Source organism: Xenopus laevis, chromosome 1S (genome assembly GCF_017654675.1).
Source record: "Xenopus laevis strain J_2021 chromosome 1S, Xenopus_laevis_v10.1, whole genome shotgun sequence".
NCBI classification, from domain to species: Eukaryota; Metazoa; Chordata; class Amphibia; order Anura; family Pipidae; genus Xenopus; species Xenopus laevis.
In genome coordinates this window covers 145,309,912-145,326,709 of record NC_054372.1, presented here as the reverse complement: position 1 = coordinate 145,326,709, position 16,798 = coordinate 145,309,912, and the positions used below count along the sequence as shown (strand labels likewise).

General features: G+C 36.7%; 1 protein-coding gene and 1 non-coding gene across 7 annotated transcripts in view; both read left to right on the top strand.

Moving 5' to 3' along the window:
• The window catches only part of LOC108707142 (E1A-binding protein p400), an 84,400-nt gene that overhangs the window by 42,367 nt on the left and 25,235 nt on the right, over positions 1-16,798 (top strand). For all 6 annotated transcript variants that reach the window (XM_018244160.2, XM_018244161.2, XM_018244162.2 and 3 more), the window contains 9 exons: positions 442-606; positions 3,132-3,284; positions 8,258-8,346; positions 9,180-9,463; positions 11,322-11,524; positions 14,161-14,330; positions 14,790-14,986; positions 15,537-15,648; positions 16,434-16,571. In XM_018244160.2, coding sequence (XP_018099649.1) covers positions 442-606; positions 3,132-3,284; positions 8,258-8,346; positions 9,180-9,463; positions 11,322-11,524; positions 14,161-14,330; positions 14,790-14,986; positions 15,537-15,648; positions 16,434-16,571 — 1,511 coding nt within the window. The remainder of the gene's footprint in view (positions 1-441; positions 607-3,131; positions 3,285-8,257; positions 8,347-9,179; positions 9,464-11,321; positions 11,525-14,160; positions 14,331-14,789; positions 14,987-15,536; positions 15,649-16,433; positions 16,572-16,798) is intronic.
• On the top strand, positions 14,529-14,655 carry LOC121399587. Its single transcript, XR_005965160.1, has one exon. It is a non-coding gene; the product is annotated as a small nucleolar RNA SNORA49 (small nucleolar RNA).

The following is a 16,798-nucleotide window of genomic DNA, read 5'->3' as shown; positions in this document are numbered from 1 at the left end:
AGTAAGTCATGTGAATAAAGGAACTGGTAAAAAGCTGGACATATAACCTTCAATATAACGTAATGTACAATTCCTTTAAGTCCTTTTTTGTGCACTTAATTTGCAATTATTGTATTTTGTTTTTGTTTACACTGCTTAAACCATTAATTCTAACTGGTGATCCCTTTTTAGCAAAAGCTTGATGGAAGCATTTTCTGATGCTTCTCTGTTCCATTCTGTCACTCGGTGTTACCAAATTTAATTCTGTCATAACTGGTGTCCACAAAGACCTATGTATTCCTTGGATTTTAATATACCAAGATCACTCTAATTTTATTGGCTACCAAATTCGTACCAGCTCTCTCTTTAGGTGTGGGCCAGTTCTGTGCTTTCAGTAGCACTAAACATTCTGTTTTTCTAAAGACATTCGATAATAATGTTGTTTCATATTTGCATTTTTAGCTGGGGAACTTGTCAAGATTGCTCAGTTGGCCTCTACTGGAGGAGCTCAAGGCAGAGTGACACAAGCTGAGACTCCAGTTACTTTGCAGTTTCAAGGGAACAAGTTTACTCTATCCCAGAGTCAGCTACGCCAGCTCACTGCTGGTCAACCACTACAGCTACATGGTATGGCTTGTACTTTGGACAAGGCATAGTTATTTATACAATATTTCCTGTGCAATCTTTTCAGCCTGTACCTCTGACTATTTTAATTAGACTTTAGAATACTGAAGAATTAAATGAGGGTAACAACTTGGCTTATCCATAATTATGCTGCTCTGTTAACACTCAGATTCATTGTTGTACTGGCCAATGTATTGGATCCAAAGCCTGCATTATTGGTGTCACTGTAAATGATTCCATGTTCATAAGACAACATTCTACAAATCTGTAAATAAGAGTGTGTGTGAAAATGTTGGCATGTCTGGATATGTTTTTGTTTCACTGTTGGTCACAGAGGAATGTAAACGCTGAGCAGTATCGGCAGTTTTGCAGCAGTGTGGATACTTCTAAATTATACAGAACTGTAAGTTCCCATGCAGTATGACTAAATTGTAAAAATAGACCGCAAGATGGAAAATGAAGTTCAGTGTTGAAAAATGCAAGGTTATGATTATTATTGTTGGGAGTTTCATTAAAGGAGAAGGAAACCTAGTCGGCACAAAAACCCTCCCCCCCCTCCCGTGTGTTGCCCACCCTCCCTCCTCCCCCTGGCCTACCCGTCCCGCTGGGCAAATGCCCCTAACTTGTTACTTACCCTTCTGCGCAGGTCCAGTCTACGGAGTTCACCGACGCCATTTCTTCCAAGCGATCTTCTTCCTCCTCCCTCTCAGGGGGGAGGAGGGAGGGTGGGCAACACACGGGAGGGGGGGAGGGTTGCGCCGACTAGGTTTCCTTCTCCTTTAACTTAGAAGGATCTTGGGTTTTTTGTAGATAACAAGTTGTCTAATTCTGGGCAGTGTCATTTTATGCTACTAAAGCAAAAAAGTTCTGTCTTGCATAAAAAGGGCATAAACTCAAGGGATGAAAAACATAATTATGCCTCTTTATAGGTCCCTGGTAAGGCCTCACCTGGAGTATGCAGTGCAGTTTTGGACTCCAGTCCTTAAGAGGGATATAAATGAGCTTGAGAGAGTGCAGAAACATGCAACTAAATGGAAGGGATGGAAGACTTAAATTATAAGGGTAGACTGTCAAGGTTAGGATTGTTTTGTCAGGAAAAGATACCCTTGTGATGGGACATGATTACACTATAATATACAAAAGTATATAAGTGGACATTATTGGCAAATAGCAGGGGACCTTTTCACCCATAAAGAGGCTCACCGTACCAGAGGCCACACTTTAGACTAGAGGAAAAGAACTTAGGTGGTTCTTCACAGTGGGGGCAGAGAAGTTGTGATGGTTAATTCTGTTAATTCTTTTAAGAGCAGCTTGGTAATTTCTTGAACAAGCATAATATCATAGGCTATTGTGATACTAAAATTTATAATATAAATTTTGGTATGTGCAGTTTATGTGAGTACATGGAGGGTAGGGTGACTGTGTGCATGTATGGATGCTGGGTTTCATTTGGAGTGGTTGAACTTAATGAACTTTGGTCTTTTTTCAACCCATTTTCAATATGTAACTACTTGTATAAGCGGTGAGTATCCGTAAACCAGTATGAGTTTGGGGTTAACTGAGCCAGTATTATGTTGGTGCCAGCTGTAATAGGAAAATGGCAAATTGAGTCATGTGCCATACTTTCCTAATGGTTTGGGGCTAGCTGCCCAAAACCTGTGACAAGGAGATTTTTTTTTTTAAAAAAAAATGTCATCTTGTAAATGGAAGAATTGCTGTTCCTAACCCAGGAATGGTGGAAATGTGTCTGTCCATGGTTAAGATAATTAAGTAAGAAATTGTCGGCTGTTTCAACCTTTTTTTTTATTCATTAGCACTCACTTCTGGAATCACAATACTTACATTTAGCTTTTTTTAGGTCCTTTAACTGGTTTAGTTTGTGCAGCATTAACTTTGAACTAGACATGAGCCAAAGGGTAACCAGTAGGAATGTTTCCAATGCTATATCATGTAACCAGTCATACTACTGGAATATTGACCAGTCGGATGTTTAAAGCCCATTGCCACCTCTGGCAGGAGTAAGAAATAAAATGCCTGGAAGTGCATTTATGTCTTAGGAAAGTCTTTATTAACAGGCAAAGTTTTACCCTGTCCAGTAATGGAATAATCCCATCAGACCTTTACTTTCAATATTCTGATTGCACAGGACTTGTAAAATATGAAAAGTGGCTTAGTTGTTATGTTCTATTGGTACAGGACAAATGTTGGTCATTTTATGTTTTTACTATACTGTACTCGTACATCTACCTTGTAGTATACCTTCAGTATTTCCTGAAGAAACAAGTATGAATTCAGACCATCTGACAGTTCTATTCTATAAATTTTTAAAAACTTTTGTAATTGTTTTCACTGAGCTATTCCTGCTGAGTATGAACACCAATACATATCATAAATAGATCTACAGATAGAGAGAGAAAAATGCATAAAATATATTTATAGCAGGTGGCTTTGCTAGATTATCATTAATGAAAGACAGTCTGAAACCCAGAACAATAATTCTTTTTAATTATTAAATTACTTTGTCACAGGTAATGTTCTGCAGATTGTTTCAGCTCCAGGGCAGTACCTCCGTCCACAAGGTTCAGTTGTGCTGCCAACCATGCCACAAGGTACAGCAACAAATACTGTACGAAACCAGCATCCTGTGGGAGCTTCCCTTCCCAGCACAGTGTCAACAACAGGTCAGTCTCTTTTTTTTTTTTTTTTTGGGGGCAAATCTACTTTTTACAAGATCATCAGTGTTATATTAATTTGATACACTATATTAAAAATTATTAGTCTTTCACCCCCAGAACCCAGTTTGATATGGATTTTGCTCTGAAATTTCTGGTCTGATTCATTAAAGGAACAGTTAAATAAATATTCTGTGCAAAATAAAAAAAAATGCTCTAATATAGTTAGTTAGCCAAAAATTTAGTATTTAAAGGCTGGAGTGATTGGATGTCTAATATAACAAAACACTACTTCCTGCTTTTCAGCTCTCTAACTCTTAAGCTGGCCATAGATGCAAAGATCCGATTGTTCGAATCCTCAAACAATCGGACTTCTCCATCTCCAGACCTGCCACTAACCATTCAGATCAAATAAAGTAGTAAAAGAACAGATCAGCCAATATTCTGCCCCTGACAGCAATCCTATGAAAGTTATGTCCGACAAAGCTGGTGACAGTCTCCCTCTGAAAATCGTACGATCGGCAATACACGCAGAGAAATTATCAGCAGCCGGCAGAAATTTTTTAACCTGTCCAATCGACTGAACGACCGATCTCCGCCTGCCGAAAAATGTTTTGACTCTCCACACCGTCTGAAAATCATACGAATCCTCGATTCGTATGATCGGATCTTTGCGTCTATGGCCAGCTTTTGGTAGTCAGCAACTACAAAAGAACAGTAAAGGTGGCCATAGACTCAAAGATCCGCTCGTTTGGCGACATCGCCAAACGAGCGGATCTTTCCCCGATATGCCACTAAACAGCATGGCTATATCCGGGGGGTAATTCGAACGTTCGGCCGTATGGCCGAACGATCGAATTACAATGCGCCAAGGGGCTCCGACGGGTCGGTCGGTTAAAAATCCAACCTTCCCGATCGATATCGTGGCCAGATATCGATCGGGAAGACCCGTCGGAAGCCCCCATACACGGGCAGATAAGCGGTCAAATCGGTCCAAACGACCGATATCGGCAGCTTTATCTGCCCGTGTGTGGCCACCTTAACACCAAAAAAAGAAAATCTTTTAAAGTAATGAAACCAGAAAGTAATGCTTCAGAAAGACCACTATAGTGTATATAAACAAGCTGCTGTGTAGCCATGAGGGCAGCCATTCAAAGCTAAAAAGGGAGAAAAGGCACAGGATACACAGCAGAGAACCGCTAACTCTGTAGTTTACAGTATAATAGGATTCTTCCAAAATTATCTTTTATCTACTGCGTATCCTGTGCTTGCATAGCTGTCCCCATGGCTCAACAGCAGCTTGTTTATATGAAGTATAGTCTTATTTCAGAAGCAAACACATCAGTTTTACCAGTGCAGGGCAACAGTACATTATATTGTGATTCCTTTAAAACACTTTTTTTTTTTTTTTTTTTTTTTACTGTTCCTTTAAGGGGGACATAATTGTTCAGTGAGTTTGCAATTGTTAACTGTGCAATATAAAAAAATGTTTCTAATATAGTTATCCAAAAATGTAATGTATAAAGGCTGGAGTGACTGGATGTCTAACATAATAGCCAGAACACTACTTCCTGATTTTTAGAACATGAGACATAACTGTTCAATGAGTTTGCTTTTTATCCTGAGCATTCAGTTCAGCTGCAAAAGCAAGCATTTATGACCGTTTATGACCCATTTGCCCCCCCCCAGTCTCTTGTTGGTTACTGCCTGGTAACCAATCAGCTGCAAAGTAGTGTCTTGGCTATTATGTTAGACATCCACTCACTCCAGACTTTATTCATTACATTTTTGCCTAACTAACTATATTACAAACATTTTTTTTTTTTTGCACAGCCTATCTATTACTGAATAATTCATTTAAGGTTGCATAGATGTATGCAAGCTACATATTTGCTCTGGGGAATGTGGGCATTAAGCAAAGGTTGTGCCTCCCCTTTAAAATTAATTTATTTTCCATTTAGATCACTTTAAGGTGCATGTTAATCAAAATGTGAGTTTGTGGGTAAAAAAAGGCTGACTCAAAAAAACAAAAAACAGACAAAAAAATTATTCTCGATTGCCAGCTTATTTAACATAACAAAATATTCTGGTGCACGTTTTTTCAAGGGAAAAAAGTTGCATGCCAGAGAGAATCTCGTTGTCCCATTCATTTTCAATGAGACTGAAAATCTCAAATGTTTTAATAAACTGGGGAAATTAAATAAATACATGTTAGCGAATGTTCCTATAGACTTCTATACAACCTCACCAGCATTTACTTGTCGAGTTTTTTTCTGACGACATTTTGCAGTTTTGTCCTTTGCGACTATTTGAGGTTTCAAAACATACTTGAATGTTTTTTCCGCATCTGTGTTTTTTTTCTCAAAGTTTTTCTTGATTTGAGAAAAAAATGCCAACTCAATTTTGTGATAAATTCACCTCATAGAGTATGTTTTGGCAGGCTTGCATCACTAGTCCACATCACTAGATCTGAATTTTTGCTTTGGAAATCTTGGCCATACTTCACGCACCTACGGCAGACGTTATTTAGTGATGATTACACGTATTCAGCAAAATTCAAAACTTCATCTCAGCAAATAAACACTGGCATACTTTCCTAAAAATTCGTCAGCGCAAAAGTTTCTTAGCGTTACTTTCTTCCTAGCAAAACTTGAATATATGTACACTTACATCAATTTAAATATGGCGGTTACATAAAGGTCATATGTATGTATTTTTTTTTTAGTGATCTTGGTGAAATTGCTGGAAGTGGCCACTTAATTGTAAAAATATCCAAGGAAGCAAAATAAAGACATGACATGAGCCCTCCCTAAAACAAATGTGGCATGAGCTTCAAATGGTTAAACAAGTGTAAATAATTATATTTAACAGTTAAAACTTGTAAACATAATCCCACCTTAATATATAAAAAAAAAAATGCCAGCGTTTTGACTTTTTGGAGTACAGGATATGATGTCACTGACATAATAATGCTGAGGATATAGTTTCATCTTATCAATTTGCCAGCTAGAACCTGACACACAATTCACCCTTTAGCAAATGTGAAAATAGATCTAACACACTCCGTGCAGTGGATTGTGCTAGATTTTGAAATCAACTTTTTGTAGTCAGCACTCACCCACTTATCCACCTCTTAGTAATTCAGGTGGTGCACGTGTCCAGTGGCCTACTGTCCAACCGGTTTCACAAATATTCCCATATACGACACAGCTCCATTCATTTCAAAGGGCTACAAGTGAGCCCGAAACGTCATGTTTGTTGCAGATCTAAAAGCCATGTGCAAATAAAGGCTTTTTAAAGTTATTATCCTGAATAGAGCTGTGTCCTATATGGAAATATTTGTGCTAGATTTTGGACACAGAACCCCTTTTGTTGGGAAAAAGTCCCTTCCCAAGCTAGACTTAAAGTGATACTGATACTAAAAAATTATTATTCAAAATATTCATGTACATTAACAGTTACCTATAGCTCATGTTGATCATTTTTTACTCATATGGCTGCTTTTGCAAGTAATTGTTACTTGAAGTTCCTAAACCTGACTGTTTTGCCAAACTGACTGTTCCTTCTCAACATGTCAGAGTTTTTAATGCTAACAGACTGCTGACGCTCAAATATGGCAGCATCCTCGGAGAAGAACATGGTGGATCAGATGGGTTATGTAAAAGCATCTGTAAATACTTTTATGGCAAATTTATAGATAGCATGCGGAGACAATATTAAGATAGATGTTAAAAAAAGGTTTCATTTATGTTGTCAGTATCTCTTTAATAATGAATGCTAGTCAGCCGTATGAATTGGTACTGGGGATCAATGCATAAATTAACCAATAATGATTTGTCAATGCTATTTCTAACACATAAAGGATATATTAATATATATATCAAGGCTATATAACTGGTATTAGGCTGTAAAGACAGATGGTGTTTAAAGGACAATGAAAGTCAAAAAAATAAAATCCCATTTGTACTTTCTTTAATGAAAAAGAAACCTATCTCCAATATATTTTAATTAAAACATGTGTACCGTTTTTATAAGAAACCTGACTGTATGCAGTGAAATTCTCCCTTCATTTACTGCTGTGGATAGGAATTGTCAGACGGTCCCTAACTGTTGAGCAGGGAAACAATCATACTTATGAACAGCAGGGGGAGCCCCCGCCTTACTTACCAGCCATGCAGAATTCAAGCAGCTTTGTTTATGACGATCCCTAAGCAGTCCAGACTACACTGAGCATGGTCAGGGTCAGGCAAATATGTTTAACAAAGTTACAAGATGACAGCCCCCTGTGGCCAACTTTGAAAGCATAAATCATTTGTTTGATTAGGCATTTCTAGCCTTATTCTATTTTAGACTTTCCTTGTCCTTTAAAGAGATTCTGTAAATTTCAGTAATTCTGTCCGTGGATGCAATATTTTGTGTATAACCATAGGTGCTGATTCAGTTAAAATACAGCATGATTGTAGCCAGTCTAAAGTCTGGAGATAATCCCTTTGTGTATGACTTCAGATAGTGCTGAATGTCTGGGATTGACACTGAACTGAACTATGGTAATAGTTTTACCATAACCTATATGGTATTCAAAAGCCCTGTTGATACTACAAACTGACTCTGCACTTAATATCCTCTTAAATATATTTAGATATATTCAGATTTATTAGGCAGATGGCCAAAAAAACATAGGTAAAGCTTTGTGTAAACAGACACATGGTGCTTGTAAGTATTTGGGATTGAGAGGTTTACTTCTAGCCCAAAGGGAGGGTAGGCGACATATTTAGTCTATTATTTTTTATTTTAACTGATATCCTTGCTTGTCATGTTTAAGATCTTTCCATGTCCACCTATATCTGTACAAAATCAAACAGATTTTTAACTATACATGGCGCCTTCAGTCTGTCGACATCTTTTTTTGCAGAGTGTCAATTTTGCTTTACTGTGAAGTAGCCTTTGCTTTGTGTTTCACTGCTAAATTCTTGTTTACTCAGGACTTGTTGCAGGGAGGAATGTGCAGGCTTTTTCTACAGCTGCTGATTCTGTGCCCAAAACTGCTCAGGCTGTAGTGTGTCCAGCTCAGGTAAGTTAAAATTTTTCTATCTATCTAGAAAATCTATCTATCTATCTATCTATCTATCTATCTATCTATCTATCTATCTATCTATCTATCTATCTATCTATCTATCTATCTATCTATCTATGAGTAGGAAATTCTGCATAAATTTGGGCTCGCCTCTCAAATCTCTTCAACTTCAACTCTATTTCCTTAGTAGAGCCGCCATGACTGGTTTAGAATTTAATGTCACTGGTATGGTTTTTGTAAGTGCCATATATTGATGGAAAAAAAAAACTGCTCAAAATGTATATCTTTATGGAAGATCAGATATAATTATCGATTTACATTTTTTATAGAACATGGATGTATCCTTCAACCCCATCCCCTTCATTAAACGCCTCTTTGTATTCTGTTTAATTGCTTTTTTATCCTGTATTTTGTATCATTTTGATGTGCTCCTATGGCCGTCAATTGCAGCCCCATCTGCCGGTATAAAGCCTAGTAATATAAGAGGCCATGCATGCCATGCTCCTTTTTATGACAATGAATCCACAGCTCAGAAGAACATCATTTAGTGAGCAGAAAGGCGAGTTTAGCATTTGAAAGCAGTTGTATAAATAATGTTAGCTGAAAATGTGTATAGCTTAGGGGGTGCCTTGCTAACCCAATAAAAGTACTAAAAATCCTCTTGACCAAAATGAATACCCTAAATAACCAAATGTATAATAATCTGAAAAAGTAGTAGATCACTTATTCCCAAGAAATTTTGTTCAAAATTTTTGTTTACCTTGCTATCGAAAGACTTATACAAACGAAATGACTGTATTTTGCCAACTTTACACTGTTTTGAAATAAAGGAATCTGCAGAAGAAAAACAGCGTGTGGTAAAAGAGCGCCTGGACCTTCTTTTCTATTGTAATGAGCTACGTTGTGCAAGAGCACCTGTCTACGGAACAGACCTATTATCTTTATGCTCCTTAAACTCTTCTCGGCCTATTTCACTGGACACAGTATGGAGCTGGACTGGTTCAGTGAACTGCTTCCTTTCATCTCTGACCCCTGAGTACTCAAATGATCTTCTACAGCACCTTATTCTGTCCCATGATCAACAGAAAGCAGCATTGGAACCTCTTGCTAAAAGGTTAGTCATTGTTTTATATCGTAGTGTGGTTCGATGCATGTATTCAGTACGGTATATCAGTTTTAGTCTAATTCTAATGTAGTTGCATACTTACAGGCAACAATCTTATTGTGACCTATAAAGAATTGTCACAATGAGAGTCAAGGTGAGACCTATCAGCAAGGTCATTATATACAATGCCCTATTTTGCTGGCAGGGAAAGTGGTGCCATCATTTTGACATCCAAATTATTACTACCCTAAGTTATTATTAGCTATGCTTTCAGTGTCCTTTTACCCTGTCTTTTAGTAGTTAACATTGACTTTATTATTGGCACCAAGATACTTTGGAAATGATCAATTTGTGTTGTTAATGTGTATTTATTTATTTCTGGAGTCTTAACTGATACTAAAAGCTGAGCTTGATGGATTTATAAAGCTTTATATTTTTTTTAAGGTAGAAATATTCCTGTAAGGAGTGGGAGGGTGTAATTAATTTTATAGGTTTTCTGGAAACCTTATATCCATTTCTTCTCCTTCAGATATTCAGTAATGTGTGAGTTGTCAGTGAATGTAGTTATTACATTATAGCTTTCAAGTCAATAACAATTTTGTAACAGCGTAGTTAGCATTATAGGTTTGTTTCCAAGCAAAGCATTATCTTTTTGGAGTGTTATCCATTGCCCCTTTTTTGCACATAATTACTCTTGATACATTGGTTTAGCGGGTTAAAGGAAAACTGTATGCCCAAAATGAACACTTGATCCACAGATTTTTTTTTTTATTAGATTAAGTGCCCTATTAAAGAATCTTACCAAACTGGAATATAGATATTGGTAAAAATGGCCTTTTTGCATCTTTTTCCATGATCTACCATTTTTTGATGATCTTGGAGATCACCTGACCAGAAATAATGCATCTCTAACTGCAACAGGAAAACGTGTGGGAGTAACAGACTTTGTTCATTAAAGGGGTGGTTCACCTTTAACTTAACTTTTCAATTGGTCTTTATTATTTATTTTATTTATAGTTTTAATTATTTGCCTTTTTGTTCTGACGCTTTCCAGCTTTCATATGAGGTTCACTGACCCAATCTAAAAAACAAATGTTCTGTAAGGCTACATATTTATTGTTATTGCAACTTTTTATTACTCATCTTTCTATTCAGGCCTCTCCTATTCATATTTCAGCCTCTTAGTCAAATTAATTCATGGTTGCTAGTGTAATTTGGACCCTAGCAACCAGAAGAAAAAGATAAATAAACACAAACACAAAAAACACAAATAGTAAAAAAAAAAAGAAAACCAATTGCATAATTTCACTCTCTACATAATACTAAAAGTTGCTGCAAAGGTGAATAACCCCTTTAATTGGCTGATCTGACCCAACATGCATGTTGCAATTATCGCCCCTTATACAATAGCACATTTTCTATTTTGGATTGATTGCCCACGGGCACATACTACTAAAAAAGTATATTATTATAAAATGTTTTATTTAGATGAAGCAGAGATTAACATCTGAGCTGTTTCACAAGATATATTTTTATAGAGACCTACATTGTTCAGGGGTGTCATTTTCCTTAAATTGTCACTGATCTCTAGGATTTGTGTGTGTTCATTCATGTGTATTTCTATGATAGTCTGAGACAAGGACTGATGTGAATCATCTATAGAATTCTTTAGGTTCCATATACATGAAGAATAATGAAATGTTTACATTATAAACAAATATATATTCAGACTGTTTATCTTCAAGATATATTTGTAAGTATCATGCATGCAGATTATGTTGTGTAAATGTAGAAAATGTTTGGAAACACTAAGGTGGTTGGTTCTGTTCTTTGGTTAAAATAATTACTCCTTTACTCCTGTTTCCAGTGCTCTTTGTGTGGTCCCACCAGTAGTTGCTGCACCTCCAGTTCTGACTGCACCGAACCCTCCTGCTGCGTACGTTCATAGCTTAAAGATGCTAGAACATGGTCTGCGGGATCAGCTTGCTCCTATTTTACATAAACTGAGGGAGAGAACGACTCCTGACTGCTTGCCTTTTCCTGATCTTAAACTCATCCAATCTGACTCAGGTAGGCTTTTATAAAGAGAAGATTATATATCTTTGTCACTCTTGTACTGTTGTTGCATTATTTACATATTACTTACTGGCCAGTACCAGTTATAGTACAGTAGACACTGTAATAGACTCGTGATAACAAAGTAACAGGTAACAGGTAACAGGCTTATCTTTTTGGGAACAGAAGGAATGAAGACTCTAATTGTATCATTGTAGACCACCGAATGGAAATTCTTTACTTCTTACCAAAGTGCATTATTAGGTATAATTAGCTTATTTTAGCCTTTTGTATATGAAACTTTAGTTTTCAGTTCAAGTTCAGTTTTTATCAAGGTAGCTTCTAGTTATACCCCAACTATCACACCTCTTTATTAGTTAGGTCTCTTCTACTGGTTTTGGTAGCGACTCTTTGTGCAAAAATGATGATGGCACCTAAACTGCTTAGTGAACTCCAGATTCATAGACTTTAGGCAACATACACAGAGGATAATCATGTAGTTTTGATGCATTTCAATTCTTAGAGTGCACATACAGCCTCCTTTTCAGCAGAGGAGGGAATAATACTTAATATAATATATAATATTTGAGGCTATGCTTCTCTTGAAGAATACAATACATTTTATACCCCATTTTTGGTACTGAAAAAAAGCAATGCTGCATAGAGGTTGTTTTGCATGTGTATATGGTAAGGCTCTGAGCATATTCTAAATGGCATTTGGGTAAGATGTGAGCAGATTAAAGTGTTTCTGTGCCTTGATATTTTACATTATACCATTATACTATATGGATGCTGTCTTTTTTTGAAAGTGATTAAAACCTTGCACTTCGGCCGTCTTCGGAAAACTAAGCTCTATGAGTTATAGATTCAAAAAAATGTATGTGCTTCCTATAATAAAATGTAACACCCACTTAGAGTCTCCCTTTTTTTTTTTATTCCAAGCGGCTTTGGATAGCTTCAAGTCACTCAAGGTTTCAGGAATATATCCTACAGCTTGACACGTACTTAGCGATCTCTCTCTTCCCAGCGCCAACTCCTTCACTTGCTCAGTCTCAAGACATAAAAATGACAAAATCCACAAATTGTGCGCTGTCTTAATAACTGCACCGGATCCCTGCTAAGATAATACTTACAGGATCCTCCTGGCACAGTCGCATATTACAGCCTGCTCACAATGACTGGATTGCTAGTGGAACCGTATTGTGAGCAGGCTGTAATACGCGACTGTGCCAGGAGGATCCTGTAAGTATTATCTTAGCAGGGATCTGGTGCAGTTATTAAGACAGCGCACAATTTGTGTTTTGAGGCTGAGCGAGTGAAGGAGTTGGCGCTGTGGAGAGAGAGATTGCTAAGTACCTTGAGTGACTTGAAGCTGTCCAAAGCCGCTTGGAATAAAAAAAAAAAAATGGGAGACTCTAAGTGGGTGTTAAGTTTTATTATAGGAAGCGCATACATTTTTTTGAATCTATCTCTCTTATTTGGGGGTGGAATACCTTTTGTGTGATTGCGCATCCGTGAGTTTAATATTTGCGCAAGGTGTAATTACATACTTTTATATCTAAGCTCTCCGAGTGCCAGTGTGGAAGGCAGTTAGGGAGATTAGTCGTCTCGAAGAAGAGGACATTTGTCGCCGGGCGACTAATCTCCCCAAATCTGACAGTGTGTCTCTGCCCTTAAAGTAATTTAAAGGACCAGTACCATCAAATTGTGTTCCTCTTCAGAAAAGGTGACATGGCAAAGATCCATTGTGCGGCACTTGATTTCTCCTCCCTGGCTATCTCCTATAAGGAAGTCAGGGAGGAGAAATCGAGCACCGCACGATGGATCACCAGATCACCTTTTCTGAAGAGGACCGCAAGCAGATTTTCGTTAAGTTATTTCTTAATAAAGACTTAGCGATTTCAAGGTTTAATTTGTCTTTATGTTTAAAAAAAAATTTGATGTTACTGGTCCTTTAACAAACATGCCTTATACAGTAAAAAATAGGATGAGTTATTGTCAAGATGCATTGAACTTGCTTCTGTAAACAGTTGAGTCTAAAGGAATTCACTTTTAAGAGCTTTCAGTGTGAGTGTTAGTAATTTGAATTTATTCAAGATGAGATTGAGAGCCAGGGACAGTAAGATCTTGTACCTAAGTTTTTTTTACAACATTTCTTTTCAATTACCATGTTTTGATTTTTTTATAAATAAAGGGAACTATTACAGGTATGGGATCTGTTATCTGGAAACCCGTTATCCAGAAAGCTCCGAATTACGGAATGGTCATCCCCATAGACTCCATTATAATCAAATAATCAAGATTTTTACAATTGATTTCCTTTTTCTCTGTAACAATAAACCTTGTACTTGAAACAAAGATACAATTAAACCTTATTGGAAGCAAAACCAGCATATTGCGTTTATTTAATGTTTACATGATTTTCTAGTAGACTTAAGGTATGAAGATCCAAATTACGAAAAGATCCATTATCCAGAAAACCCCAGGTCCCAAACATTCTGCATAACAGGTCCCAAACCTGTACAATTAAAAATATATAAGGGAAAAGTACCACACTCACCAGAGCTATTCAAACTAAAAAGTGTTTTAGTTACAGAAATTCCAATGTTTCCATCACAACATATATATATATTCTTTCCCTATGAACACAGGAAAGCTGGATTCCCTTGCTGTTCTTCTCAGGAAGCTGAGGTCTGAAGGCCGGAGGGTTCTTATCTTTTCCCAAATGCTTCTGATGCTGGACATCTTGGAGCTGTTTCTGGACTTCCATTCTCTGACCTTTCTGAGGATTGATGATCATGCCAACTCTGAGCAGTGCCAAGTAAATTCCACCCTCTTCAGTTTTATGCTGCCCAAGAATAAATGTTTTGGTTTTTTTTTGCTGTAGATATGTCAAAGTAGATATTTTATACACCAAGATAGACATTTATATTTATAATGCATGTTATAGAGCTGTTATGCAGCTGTAAACTGCATTCGGGTATGTCATTTGTTAGCTGGAGAGCTCTTCAGTGTTCTAATTCCTCATCCTTACTCCAGGGTTATTGTTGTTTTTACATTCCCTGGCATTAATGAGGATAAAATAATTGCTCACATTCTACCTTTGGAAACCTGTTTTTCTTAGGGCTGAATAATATGCAAACACTTAATTAAAATTCTTCTGCATGCATATCTTACATATTTCTGAGCCTGGTTGACACCTTATGTTATAGACATGTTCAAGAAGTATTTTCTATTTTGAGTGATGGATTCTTACATGCCCTGGTTAATTCTTCATTAGGACCTGATGAAGACTTTTAATAAAGACCAACGCATCTTCTGTGTTCTCTTGTCTACTCACATTCCCAGTCTGGGGGCATACCAAGTGGAGGCAGACACAGTTATATTTTATGACAGTGATTTGAATCCTGTTATGGATGGAAAAACTCAGTCTTGGTGTGACCTTGTTGGAAGATCAAAGGATATACATGTATACAGGTAAATTATACTTCATACTTCAAATTACTAGAATATAAATGATCTCTCCTAATCTACAATTGACAGTGTGCTGCAGTTATTGGATCTTGCATAGTACTTTCCTAATTTAAGGGCTAAACCTAACAAATAGGAATCCGTTAAACTGAGGAACTGTCCCCTGACACATCTTTATCACCGTGATGCTCAAGATAAATGCTTTGGATGTTTTCATAGTCAAATTTATTGTGTCATTCATTTCTTACATTTGAATCCAGAAAGATTTCCAGCATTTCAAACTTTTTTTCCTATTTAGCAACACACTCCAGTAAACACAGCAAATTTCTATGGGTATCAGTACCTGCCTCAGCTCAGTGCTGACACCCATCCAGATTCATAATACCAGCCAATTATTTTTCAGGCTGGAATGTTTTCTAAAATTCTCATTGCTGTCTGTTAAAAAAAAATACCCTTAATGTATTTCGGTTTTAATCCGCTAGTATGAAGAGCCCTATTAACCAATCAAAGTTACCAAAGTTAACCCATATGTTTTTTGTCCCCCCCTTTACATTAGACTTGTTAGTGCTAACTCAATAGAAGAAAAATTACTGAGGAATGGAACTAAGGATCTCATCAGGGAAGTGGCTGCTCAGGGCAGTGACTATTCCCTGGCTTTCTTAACACAGGTAAAATTTACTGGCTAATTATTATTTTTTTTTCTCATGCATTGTAAATGCACTTTCTGTATTAAGGGGCAGATTTATGAAAATGCAAATTCAGATTTAATGAATAAAATCCTATCTCTACTGCATTATTTTCAACTAATCTCAAAGCAATTCCTCCCATCATGTTAAAGTCAGCAATGTATAGTTTGTTGTCTGTGAGTAGGTTTCTTCCCTCTGTGCCACAAGTTGCCCTGTAATCATGATTATTTTCTCATAAAGTAAAGCTATGCACCCTATACATTGTGAGCTTTATAAACATATAAACAGGGTTAAAATAGTTCTTATATTCAGTGCAATAAAAAACACAGTTTTGCTTTCTGTTAGAAATTAACCACTTCCTGTTTCTGCAGAGCAGAGGGGAGGCTCATAAAACAAATTATCAGTCTTCCGATATGTACCAGAATAACAGGTTGCTACTTATTTTGAATGCTGCAGTTTAATGAAGGTTGGTTTATTCAGAGTTCTTTATCTCCCTTTGAACAAATTACTTTGTATATATTTGAAGAGGGCTGAGCGAGTTTAGTGAAAAACAAAACAATTTTCCACAAGTGCTTTGTCAGTCAGAAAGTATAACATTTCTTAACGGTACATTCATTTCCAACACAAGTCCTGTATATTGTGCTCCTTTATAGCAGGTGTATAATTCTAGAAAAATTAATAACAAAGGACACACATGGTTTACAACACATATTTTTCACCTTTATTATTAAATTACTGTACTTAAATGTATACTTTCATTTCTTCAGCAAACTATCCAGGAGCTTTTTGAGGTCTGCTCTCCTTTGGAAGACTCAGGAGTAAAAGCTGAAGAGTTTGTTCTACTATCTCAGGAACCATCACCTTCTGATACAATCACAGCTAAGGTTGCAAAACCATTTGTGGAGGTACTACCATTCTAATCCTTTTACATAGCTTTCTTTCTTTCTAAAATCTTGAAATACTAAACTTTTAAACAGTGAGCATTGACGTAGTGACATTGACAAGAGTGACATTTTCATATATAACCAATGTGTTGTTAATGAAGTAGCATTTGATTAAGTTGAAAAGATTTTTGTCACTTATTGTAAAATTTTGCATCCTCAATACTCCGGATAGTGGCAAAGATCCTCTT